At 46.0% G+C, this 12,722-nt stretch overlaps 1 protein-coding gene across 1 annotated transcript; it reads right to left on the bottom strand.

The window, feature by feature from the left end:
* Nucleotides 1–3,031: 3,031 nt before the first annotated feature.
* On the bottom strand, nt 3,032–12,665 carry LOC311193873 (multifunctional protein ADE2). The gene is made up of 9 exons (XM_084266842.1): nt 12,577–12,665; nt 11,723–11,920; nt 8,966–9,144; nt 8,108–8,287; nt 7,904–8,017; nt 6,618–6,701; nt 6,330–6,510; nt 4,870–5,028; nt 3,032–4,261 (listed from the first exon to the last, which is right to left on the bottom strand). Exons 1-9 carry the CDS (start codon nt 12,593–12,595, stop codon nt 4,095–4,097), a joined length of 1,281 nt encoding a protein of 426 aa, XP_084122968.1. The 5' UTR covers nt 12,596–12,665; the 3' UTR covers nt 3,032–4,094.
* Nucleotides 12,666–12,722: the final 57 nt, after the last annotated feature.

The following is a 12,722-nucleotide window of genomic DNA, read 5'->3' as shown; positions in this document are numbered from 1 at the left end:
GCTATCAAATGATAGAACAGCAAGAGACTAAGGACGGTGTTTGATCAGCATAAAGTTGTCCACTTTATCATCATAATATAATTTAGCCTGAGCAGGATGTGAGTGGTCTAGGCTGAGTGGAAGGGAAAAGGGGAAAGCCCGCTTGCTGTGCAGGCATGGTGTGATACCATTGATGGTTTGTCTTACCTGATGATGAGTAACAGGGAAGCTGTCACCTCTCATGTACTCTGTTGTGACAAAAGGATGTCTCTTGCTGGGCAGCACTCGTGGGCCAACCAACAGGAGGTACCCCAAGTTAAGGTTGGGGCACCTTATTTATGGGATTGGGTCTTCCCTGCAGAAGCCTGGCTATCCACAACTGGATTTCTAATGGGAAGAAGGTTGTTCAGTTAGTGAGTGGATGTGGAACTGTTTGAGGATTACTGTATCCGTGACACCCGGTGTCACACTGAAACCTATCCATGGGTCCCTCATTTATGGACTTTTCTACAATTTAAAAAAAACAAAGCTGTAAAATGTTTAATGCCAGGGTGGAAGTCATTCTAAAGTGATTCTATTTATTTACCAAAACAAACCAAAACGGAGAGGCCACTGAGTACTGAGCCTTGATTTCTGTGAAGTTACGTTTTCCTGGATGCTCATGGCTGCAGCTGCTTATACAAGCAAAAGCTAATAGCAGGATTTCACCATGGGTTTAAAACCACAACTGCACCAGTGATGGTACACAAGAGTGGTGCAGTTTCAAGGCAGTGAGGATGTGGCAGGCTCTCTAGGACAGAAACTTTTGAATATCAGAGAGAAGAAGCGGTAAAGAAGTCTTTGTCCTTCCAATTTGAGAGGGTTTGTTCTTTTAGGCAGATTGTCCTGTATTGGAAATACCTTCTAAAGCAGACCAATGCTGAACCTACCGGCTGGAAAGCTGGCCTGTTACTAGGTGCTTAAGTGTGTTAGAAAAGGGCAGTGATGTAATGGGAAACTGGGGGCGGGGAGCTGTGCTGTATTTGGACAAATACAGACACTTTCCAACCCAAACAGAAATTCTCTGGAGCTTGGCATCTCAAACTGCTTCATTGTATCATCTGTTGTGCGAGTGCTGGTTCCTGTGTTGCAGAGCTGTGTGTGGTCTGTCAGCTAGGAGTGTTTTTCTCAGCGTGAAGAGCTAAGGTGCTTGGCAGAGCAGGTGAGCTTCTCCCTGACATGGCTCTGAGGTGGTGGTTGGTTGGGGAGGTTCTTTTTCATCTTTTGTTACTTGGGGTTGTTTTTTTTTTTAATTTTTTCCCCCTTTTGGGAAAGTTTCTGCCTTACTTGGCTCTGACTGCGCTACTTGTGGAGGCTGCCACAGCCCATCCTCTTCCCGTGCTGGTTTACTGGTCTCTTTACCTGGTGTTTCAGCCCACTGCTGGATAAAATCCTGGTATGGCAGAAACCTCAGGTTCCCCTAAGGTGACCTGTTCTCCCCAGAAACCTATAGTCCTTGAAAAGTCTTATGCAACTTGATGCTTGACATTCTCAAGCATCTGTTGAGCTTTGGGCAACTTGTTTGCTGTATGGTACTTCTATCAAGATATCCTCTTCCTGGTGATGACATCTGTCATCAGGAGGGGAGGGAGACACAAAAGCTGTTACAGTTAATTCTTCTACCAAGTGCCATGCAAATACATCTTGTTTCCTTCATCAATAAGTTTTGAATGTTACCTCCTCTGAGGAACAACTTTCCTGTCCTCTCCAAGGCTAAGATCTTGGTTACACTCAGGGCATACTCACTCCTTCAGAGATCTCCCTGTCTCGTTGAACTAATACTTCATAGTAATTGTTTCTGCACAGAGGCAAGGCAGCAGGATCTGCCTCAGGGCCCCTCCAAGCCTCCTGTGGTAGAACCCCCCAGCTGCAGCTGTGGTCAGCCCCTCTCACAGTTACATAAGGGAACAAATTTAAACAGTGCAGGGCAAGAGCTTCCTCCAGCTCCCTGCAGGCAGGGTTAAAGCACTCTTCTAAGTTTTATCCCTTTGCCCTCATAGGGACTAAACTGCTTAGAGCCATGGGTGGGTGTTGGAGCCTGCAGAGTGCAGATTGGGTTTTGAATGGAGAGGTCTGTGTGGAGATCCTGCTGGAACGCTGACTTGTGTATCCTTGTGAGGCTTCCATGAGTTAGAGGCTGTTCTGCCCTGTGAAGATCTAAAATGCTTCTTCAAAAGCACAATAGCAGATGCACAAGTAGCTCAAATACCCATTGTACAGAGATGCTGAGGAGGTGTGAACAAGAGCAAATGCCCAGGGTGGTGATGGGGGAGAAGGAAGGAATAGGAAATGATACCTTCACCCTCTGGTTACCGTACAGCTGTGTTGCCATACAGCTGAGCTAGCAGGCTGCTGCCACCAGGAGAACACAGCACCATGCTTTCTTCTTGTCCAATTACAAACTAAGATAATCCACTTCAGAGCACATGCTCATCTCTTTTCACCCAGAAAGTTTTGTGCTTGTTGAAGCCATGCCTTCAGATATGCTAGTGGAGGTACACAGGTGAGTACAGCTGTGGTAAATAGTGTGGAGGGTTAAAGTTTTGAAAAATCTTCACTTTTAAGTTGGTGCTTCTGCAGAGATGGTACGTCACCATGGAATTTCAACCTTTGTCCTCACTATTACTGATGTTTCATTTAAAAAAGTGATCCCCAAAGCTTAGATCCATTTAACCCCCTGCCTGAGAGCACTGGTTAGAGCTCTTCTCTACAACCACATGTAAGATGCAGTCCATTCCTACCAAGGCCAGCAGCAGCATTTAACCCAATTACCCACACTAAAGTAAGTCTGACCTACCACCCAATCCTAGAGCAGTACATTAGGAACAAAGCAACATGGGCTCCTCTTGTAACAGCCAGGCACTCAAGCAGAGTACCTTCAGAATGTCACCAAGTACCATTCAATGCAGGTTTCAGCACATGAGCTTTTTACAGAATTATTACCTAACATAAGGCCCTGAAGTTCCCACAGCTGATGACCAGCTTTTCAGGGTACTTACACAACAAATGTCCATGAGGAAACTGAATTTAATACTTTATTTGTAATTGTAAAAGCATTAAATGTTACATACATTGAGTAATTGCATATCTGTTAGACTCGTACCTACTCAGAAGATTGGTGTGTGCACAGACAAGACCGTCATGCTTAGATTCCACCCCACACCCCCCCCCAGTAGTTTGTTGCTTCCCAATTTATCCCCCCCTCAGGTCAGTAACATTTCCACAGAGACAGGGTGAGGAAGTATTGAAACATGGAACAGATACTGAAGCATATGAGGACAGTTTGATTACAGCACATAGGCCCTTCAGGGCTAGGGAAGGTACAGACCTGCCAAGTATTTAAAGGGCAAAAACTGACAGGGCAAAGGTTCCAGCACAGGCAGTGAGCCTGATGACAGCTCACTCACAGCACCTGTAGTTACAGCTTGTTAGGGACAAGAGAACCAGAGTCGGCTTTATCACATCTCTCCAGAAGTTATCAATGGGGTATGTATACACACACACACACTAACACACAACCCAGGTGTATGTATATACATCTTTTAAATAAGGCAAGTATTTATTTCAGGCTCCTAGAACATTTTTCCAGCCCCTTATCCCATGAATACAGCATGTTGCCCTTTTATTGCTAAAGAAAGCATACCATCATCACAAGCAGAACAGCATCAGCACTGGCTTGAGTTAGCAGTCCAGTGGAGTTAACAAGGTTCAGGACAGACATTGTTACTATGGAAGAGTATTACTGTTACAGAAATAAAGACTAATTGAGTTCTATTTAGATCGCACCAAATCATTCTCTTGACATGGTCTGTAGGTAACGGTTTACACTAAAAAGCAGAACAGCACCATTTTGGAGCAACAGAAAGATACCCAAATTACTACTTCCCCATCTTTCACCAAGTTGTTATATATATATAAAAAAATACACAAGGGGAGGATGAGGACACGACATCCATCACCTGCTGCTCTAACAGTGCTTTCTTCCGTAAGAAAGGATGCAGGACTCCGAGCTTGTCCGAACGAAGCAGCACGCCGTTACCTCTGCGGCACTACGAATTGTTACTTGTTGGCACGACTTACAAGGTGCACTCCCGCAGCTTTTTGTCAGCCTGCTTCAAGGAGATCCAGGTGTTTAACATGTTGGATCGCAGTTTGGCCCACACCAAGTGGTTGGTTAACCCAAATATCTGCGCAGCAAACTGGGCAGCTCCTTCAGGGGACAGAGTAGTAGGACAGCCAAGCCCTGCAGAGAAAAGAGCACTGCTGACCACAGCACAGCCTACAGTCACACCCATTTACAATGATGGAACCACAGGATCCAATTTAAAAGCTTCTGAAGTGCTGCATGTTCCATTACTTCTACCATCACTGCGGCATTTTAAACAAGAAGCTGGTGTACCAAACAGGTCCCTCTCCTTATGCAGAGAGAACAGGTTTTAGGCCTCCTAGTTACCAAGCTTTAGTTTAAGTCACAAGCAAAAATTAAAAGAAAAATAAAATAAAAATCATACAGGTAGCAACGCTCTGAAATAAGAGTTAAACTCAGAACTACCCTGATTGTGGAGAACCAGGAATTATCAAACTTTTTGATCACATGTAAAAATGCAACTCTACAACTGTGAGCAGAATTCAGTTGTTTCCATCCCCATCAATACTAATTCCCATTTCAAACTGGAGTGTTTGGCAAGGATAAGCCAAGGTTTATATCTTTCTAAAGATTCTTTGCTCTGTTTATCAGGCTCTTTGCCATCAATGAATCAAAGACAGTACATATGATACTTCTAAGACTTTGCTCAGTATTAACCCAGCTACTTTAGGCAGTACAAGAGCAGAAGATGAAGATCATCTTACCACTGGGTAGTCTGAGAGAGGACCACACATCCTGAGTTCCCCACTCAGCTGAAAGGGGAGGACAGTTGACAACAGGGTATGCAGTATTACCGGACATCACTGGCCCCAAACCGTTGCTTCTGCCAGCCACAGCAACAAACACTGTTGGGATTCCATCTCCTGTGGGCAGGGGAGGTGAACAGTCAGAATTAAGAAGCCCACTTTGTTCTCTACCACTTGCTTTTGTGGGAACTTTCTCCAAGTCCACGGTCGTGTCTGTAGCTATTCTGTCAACTCCATTACTAGAATTTTGTGTTTAACTCCTCCCTCTACAGAAAGAGCTTCTACATCTTGCAGCCTTAAATCCCGGGTACTGCTGAGCACAACTGAAGTCAGCATTCTGAGACTTCCCCTCAGAGGAACAGGTGCTGCTGAGCTTTGTGGAGAGCACAGCCATTGAGCCTCTGGCACCTTTATGCATGCCTCTCCTTAAATCTTTCCCTCTCTAGAAAGCATACTCCCACAAAAAAAAGTTCTTATCTCTCCTCTGCTAGGCTATAAACACTTTCAAAGAGTTGTCAAGTTCTCTTGCCCAGGTGGACCAGGGGGGTGATCATTCCCCTGTACTCAGCTCTGGTGAGGCTGCACCTCAAGTACTGTGTTCAGTTTTGGGCCCTTCGCTACAGGAGACAGAGATCCCAGACATCTGAGTGCCCAGAGAAGGGCAACAAAGTTAATGAAGGGTCTGGAACACAAGTCCTACAAGGAGCAGCTGAAGGAACTGGGACTGTTTAGTCTGGAGGAGGCTCAGGGGAGACCTTATAGCTCTCTACAACTACTTGAAAGGAGGTTGTGGTGAGCTGGGGGTCAGCCTCTTCTCACAGATAAGTGGTGACAGGACAAGCAGGAGTGGCTGCAAGTTGCACCAGGGGAGGTTCAGGTTAGAAATTAGGGGAAGTTTCTTCTCAGAAGGAGTGGTTGGGCATTGGAACAGTTTGCCCAGGGAGGTGGAGGAGTCACCATCCCTTGGGGAAAGGTTGGATGAGGCACTTGGGGACATGGTTTAGAAAGTAATATAGATGATGGGGGAAATAACACACAAGAATAGTCAGAGTCAGCTGGAGAAACTATCCCTGCCCCCCAGCATCAGAAGGGCCAGCATCCCCAGCAAGATGCTACAGTAAGTGTGTTAACATGATCACAGCTTGAGCACAGTAACTCTGGTACTGGGATAAAAGCAAAGGTCAGACTTCAAGCAGTGGAAGCTGTGGCTGGGCAGCAGGACCATAAATTACTGTGTGGCAGCTAAGTGCAGTCTATGCCCTGTCATTCTGTGACCAGCAAGGGTAAAACAGCACTGTAACAGCTCGGTGTTCTGTTTAACACAAATGGAAAAACCCCACACAAATCCTTAGGTTGCCAAGTCATTCTTGAACTCAATACTGTTTCAATCTGCAACAGTAGTTAGATCTGAGACTCACCTTCGTATTCTGCTTTGATTCTCAGGGTTTCATCGGGCCCTTTGTGAGCAGAGGTCACTCTTAACTCACAGGGAATTCCAAAGGTTGCACACGCCTTTTTAATTTTCTCACAGTGGCTGAGGTCAGAAGGAGAGCCCATCAACACCACAACTCTACCTTGGCTCTTTGTTTTCAGAAGCAACTAGGGAGAAGAGCGAAGAGGAGGGTGCAAGGGAAAGTGAAGCAGTCAGTGGGATTGGAGACATGCAGTTACTGGAGTCTAGGTACATATTGACAAAAGCCAGGTACCTCCACTCTTTCTGCAACCCACTCGAAGTTTCTCTTCACCATCTGCAGTGCTTCAGGGGTCACTTCTTTCAGGTCCCGGTAGGACTGGAAAGAGGAAGAAAAATAAATACCATGTGCCCAGAACACGTTAACTCCTAAGCATTCCTTTTGCTACCATAACTGACAGGAGTACTCCCAACAGAGATATTCATGCAGTTTCTAGCCGTTCCACAGGAAGGAGAACAGAGGCTGGGTACAGACACAGAGAGAGTGGATAGGGAAGCAAGGAAGAGCTATTTCACCAGAAAACATCATGGCAGGTGTAAACAGCCTTCCACACTGCGATTCATGGCCATCTGCAACATCAAAGGCTTTTAGGCAGGAGGCTATGAGGGTTTTGGAAGCTTCCCACAGAGCAAGTTTAAGGAAAGATACATAACTTTAAAACCTGGATTTGTAACAAGATGACTGCCTGTGGTAGCACTGCCCTAGCCAGCTAGGTTCTGCGTGGTGTTACTGTGTACTCTTATTTTAGGAACACACGCAAAAGCACCAATTTAGAAGTAATATCCCTCCTCCCAAACACATTTTGAAGCCTTCCCCTGTGTTTACAGACACTGTCACAGGGTCTCTGGTACTGGTCTCAATGACCATCACAGAAGCTCCACAGCAGCAGCATTCCCAAACCGGCTCTTTAATAACTACTTATCTGGTAATTCAGAGATATGACAAGTGTAATTGCTGCAAGTTTAAAGACAGGACAAGATTTATTTCAAACTGGTGCTTGCAGCCCTCGTGTGGACACAGTCTGTTAGTACCACTTCAGAGACAGACAAATGCCGACTTCAAGCTTAGCCAAAATCATGAAGAAAAGCATCCTCCCTGCAGAGCTCCCTTGGGTATCCCAGGATTTCTACTAGTGGAGGATATAACTCTGAACAACCGGAGAAACTTGGAGGCAGACTGGGGATCCAAAGCTTCCATTCTTCCTACTGATTTGTTGTTCAACTACATTATGTGCACACCCAAGTCAGAAACTCTTATTACCCCTGGAAGCTCCACACATCACTGTGATAGCTCCAGTCAACAGTGCTGCTGGGTGCTCCTACACAGGATTTGATTTTTTCCTACTAAAAACCAGATAAACAACTATTTAATAAGAACAGGATTGGACAATGGGTACCCTGTGAGCTACTCCAAGACAAGGCTATCTAGAACAAGCCATTCTGAAAGCATATGTTTATCCATAGGGTTTACTTTTTTGTTCTCCTTCCCAACCAACTTAGAAGGCAAAGATTAAAACCCACCTGCTTGTCCTTCTGCTGGCTTCTGTCTCCTGATGGCCACAGCCTCCATGAATCATTATCAATAACATCAGCAAGAACAATTTCTTTTGTCAGAACATTCACACCAAATTCAATCTGAAAAGACAGTAAGAATCCCACTTTTGGAACTATGCAGCAATATATTTCCTGTTGGAACCAGGATCATGAGAAATCAGATTCTTATACCTTCAGGTCTACTAGAGTGCAGTTCTGGGGCTGCCACGATTTCTCCAGGATCTCAAAAATAGCTTGAGTGGAACGAGCCATAATATCCACTTCAGTCTGGCCAATAGTAAGTCCAGCAAAACAGAACTTGGCTTCAATTAGCTGCTCCTCAGACCACTGTGGATCATTATTGGCATCATCCTGTAAAGAAGAGTTACAGGATATATATGTTTTGATTAAGCTTAGTACAAAAGGAAAATAACCATGAGAAGATAATAGTAGGTTTTGTTTGTTTTAAAGAAAAAAGGGAAATACAGGCTACAAATGAGTTTTATATGATGAGCACTAAAAAAAAAGTGACAGTAACATTGAAAACACTTGCTGTAACATCATCTTTAAAAGCACTTCAATTTTGGACAGTGCCCCAGGAGTGATACAGAAACCCTTTAGGTCTTAGTTCACAAGACACTGCTCCTTGCATGCATTCCCAAAGAAATTCAGCATCCTAAGTGAGTAGCTTAGCTACTTCCCTCAGTTTACAAGTACTGTTTATTTAAAATTCTTCAAACACATCAACACATCTGTTTAAACTGATGCATTAAGCTTATGCCTAAGAAGTCCTTAAATGAGGACGACTGTTTCTATGTAATGTACCATTTGGCTTGTTGTTCTTTGATGGCCCTGTAAGCCAGTGTCACACTATACACACTTCAGACAAAACAGCTGTTGGGCAAGAACGCAAGAAAACACGAGGATGGCAAAACTGGCCATATGAAGAGGACTGCTCAGCCACCCAGTGGCACTTGCTTTATTTGTCAGCAGTTTTAAGGAGAAAAGCTGAGCTAGACCTCTGCATTAAGTCTGGGAAAGGAAACTTACCTTGTAGAACATCTCAATTTTAGGTGGGTAAAACTTATACCCTTCTTTGACACCGGGGTTTCTTTTGAGGAAGGAGCCAGTAGCAATTCTTCTGCACACCCACTCAATCGGGATCATTTCACAGTGAGCTGCTATGAACGCTGTGTCGCTCTGTTTCCTGACAAAAGCTGTTTTGATCCCTAAAGAGAAAGATGGCAGTTTAGTTCTATTACTAGGCACACTTCACAGTTGAAACAAGTCACAAACATCTTTAAGTACAATTAAATCTTGTTCCCTGCATTTAAGGGACACACTGAATCCCTCTGAAGTATTTGAAGCCTCCTTTTGCCTTGCAAAAGGCCATCACTGCAGTTCTCTCCCACAAGCCACCAGCCTTGCTCGTGGTACCATACAATACTTGCCTGTAGCTTAGAGCTTTATGCTCTGATCAGAAATCCCATCTGTGCAAATCATTTTGTTGGCAGACCTTTAAAAACAAACCATTACCAGGAACAGGTTTTTTTCCAAACAAGTTAGCAGCAGCCCAGCTGTGCTCTCTGGTGAAGGATTCCTCACACATGGATCAACAGTAACAAGGAGGCTCTCAAAGGAGTTGGGTGAAGGCAGTAAAATACAAGAGCATGGTGGTTTTTGCTACTTTGTTTAATAAAGGGGAAAGGAGCAGGGAAAAGAATGACTTAGTAGCCCTCCCTTCCTTACAAACTAACATTTCTTTTGGGCCCTGCAGCATCCTGATTTGTTGGACCAAGGACATTTGGCTCAGAAACACATGCTCACACACAAACCTGCTTGCAGCAAGCCAACCTTCTTACGTAGTTCCAAGATGAACTGGGACAGTCAACAACACATGCAGACAGCCACTGCAAGAGCATTGTTCATTTTGCTCTTGAGGGAAGTACCACCTTTCTCCCCCCAGGGCCAGACAACCTGCCTAGCTGCATCCACTTAAACCAAGAAGCAGCTCTATTCCATTCCACTTCCAGAACTGTACAGGAAAGAATTAAATTCTTAAAATCTAGTATTAACATTGGCTCTTCAGATTTTACTGCATTGCCCTTAAGGGCAGAATGATTTAACTTGCATATTAAGTCACTTCTAGATCCAAGCATTAAGGCCCCTGTATGGTTTACTACTACATTTTCCATCTGTGTGGACAAGTGCTTTAGAAGGACTGACATGAGCTCTAGCCTAAGAGAGAAAACTTTAACAGAACTTTGTAAATCATCACCTTTGGAAGAGCAGGTTAAGGGGAGTTGTGTAATGCAAGCAAACTACTTCTGCAATAAAGCATTCACCTTATCTGCAATCTATGCCAGTCAACACAAGTGGAGAAGAATCCTGAAAGTTCTTTTGTTGCTTTAAAATGCAACTGCAGTTAAGTTTCCAGGCTTTTCCAGAGCACCTGAGTACAGGCCATTTAAGGATCTCAGAGGTCCACAGCTTGGCGTCTTCACATTTAAGATTCACATTTGAAGGATATTACATATTTTGAGGATTGGTTTAACTATTGCCTGCTTAATAAATAAGCAAAACATGTCATCAGCTGTTTTTAAATGAAAGCTGGTGGGTTGAAAATCAACTGCAAACATAATCAGACAGACCTTGGAGGCTTCTTAGTACTGTATGCACAACAGGCTTCCCAAGAAAGCCAGTGACTGAGGATTATATGGAATGACTTGATCACATCAAGCAATAAAAAAAAGATAAAGTGTCTTTATCATGTCAGCCCATATTTTAAGAACTACCTGCACAGAAAGATAGATAGAATTCTATTAGATAGAATAGTAGATAGATAGAATTCTAGAGGAACCATCTTTCTCTTCTCCACAGATGAAACACTTACTTTTGAAGACTTAAATGTTTCACTAAGATCTATTGCTAAAGATGTTATTATCTGTTGTAGAGTAGCTGGTACTCAGCTGTGATTTGAAGAAGTCTCTGTGAGTGGTTCAAAGTGGACTGCACATGCAGCCATGAGCAGTCACAATCCAGTTTACTGGTGCCTGTATCCTAGTACTGTCAGCAGACCCAGGTTAGAAACCCACCAGCTCAAATCCCTGTTTGCAACTTGCCAACTCCTCAGCCACAGAGCTTCAATGTCCTTTCCTCAAAGCAAAGGTACTGGCTCCATTTTTGGAAGCGTGATGCAAAACTTACAGGAGCAACTCAAATTTTTAGTCTCTTAGAGTAAACATTAAGTTGCCAACAGGTTCAATACAGACAGATGCATTTGTGATCAAGTCCTCTTAAGTGATGAAGTACAAAGGATACAGAAGCTTTATACTGATGTAGTACTCACAACTGAGAGGGGGAGATAAGTAATTTTAAAAAGAATATCCTGAAGTGTGCTATCTTTTAACATTCATACAGCAATTTCGCACAGCGACTTCTATGCAGGCAGACGAGTAAGAGGCGAGATGCATCCAGTCGGGTATTACAGGCAAGGGGGCGCGGGGTAGGGAAGAGCCGACAGGAGCAGAGGGGAGGGTTAGGGGGTGTGTCCAAACAAGCAGGAAAACCTATCGCAGTTACCTGAGATACTTTAGATCGTCTCACGTTTCAAATGCAACAAGTCACCCACCCAGCGCCGCAGCACCAGAGGGAAACGTGCAACTAAAAACTAATAGAAGAGATAATAAAGAAGAAATTCCAGCCCATCCGGGCCTCAAGGCAGGATAAAGAGATGCCCAGAAACCACACCGTTACAAAACGCAACCCCTAGCACACAGGCACGTATTTCACTTCTGAAACACTTACCAGCTTCTTGAAGCAGCTGAAACACGCAGCTCGTTGTGGTGTTGGAAATGGCAGCCTTCCCTTCCATTCGGTCCTTCCTGGCTGCGTTTCCCGCTGTTATTTGGTCTTTCGACTGCATGAGAACACATCCCGGGATATCCGGCAGCTCGTACACTTCTTTCGTTTTACCTTCGTTAACTTTCTTACCGAGTTTCAGGTCTAGAAAAAAGAGGGGGGGGGTGGGAGGAGGGGGATGGAAAAAATCAGTTTCAGTTTGCACGAAGCCTTTTCTCCTTCTGCACGAGGCTCCCCGAGCTCGCCCGCTGCCGCCGCCGCGGGCCCGGCCCAGCGAGACCCCGCGGCACCCCCCGCCGCGGCCCGCGAAGCCCCAGCTACAACCGGGCAGCGCGGCCACGTCCCCCCGCCCCGAGCGCCGAGGCCGAAGCGGCCCCGCGGGGGGCCGCCGACCACCACGGTGCCGGCAGCAGCCGCGCCGTTCTCACCGGCTGCGTTTAAGCGCCGGGACAGACGCGATGCTGGCGGGACCCAATGGCGCGGGTCGGGCAGCGGCAGCCGCCCGCATGGCCCCTCGCCCGCGGCGCGGGAGGCTCGGAGCTTCGGCTCGGAGCATCTACCCGCCCCTCCAGCCCTGTCCCCCCCCCACCGGGGCCGGGGCGCGGCCACCCACCAAAAAAAGTTATTAAAAAACCCCCAAACAACCCCAAACTTATAACTTCGCGAGGCAGAAGTTCGCTTCCAAGCGCCTACGCCCCGAGCCGGCACCAGCCCCCTCGGGAGCGGCGCCCCCGATCCAAACCCCGCCAACCGCCATCACGGGCCCCGGGGCGCTGCGCGGGGGCGAACGCGGCCGTTACCTGAGGCTGCGGGGGCCATGGCTATGGCGGCGGGAGCGGGCGCGGGCACCTAGGGCACAGAAGAGAAGCTCAGCACGCGGCCGAGCCCCGCCGCCGGGGTAAGAAGGGGCGGGCAGGCGGGGCAGCGGCACCGCGCGCCAATCGCC

This window comes from Gallinula chloropus (assembly GCF_964237585.1).
Source record: "Gallinula chloropus genome assembly, chromosome: 7".
NCBI lineage: Eukaryota > Metazoa > Chordata > Aves > Gruiformes > Rallidae > Gallinula > Gallinula chloropus.
Note: the sequence above shows the minus strand (reverse complement) of the source record. Positions and strands in the feature narration are given on the sequence as shown.

What these genes read in the sequence shown, in the direction of transcription:
- LOC311193873 (XM_084266842.1), bottom strand. An exon ending in GCACTCTAGTAGACCTGAAG is followed by an intron (nt 8,018 to 8,107) that starts GTATAAGAATCT and finishes CTGTCTTTTCAG; the next exon opens with ATTGAATTTGGTGTGAATGT. An exon ending in CTCTCTCAGACTACCCAGTG is followed by an intron (nt 4,262 to 4,869) that starts GTAAGATGATCT and finishes TTTTCTCTGCAG; the next exon opens with GGCTTGGCTGTCCTACTACT.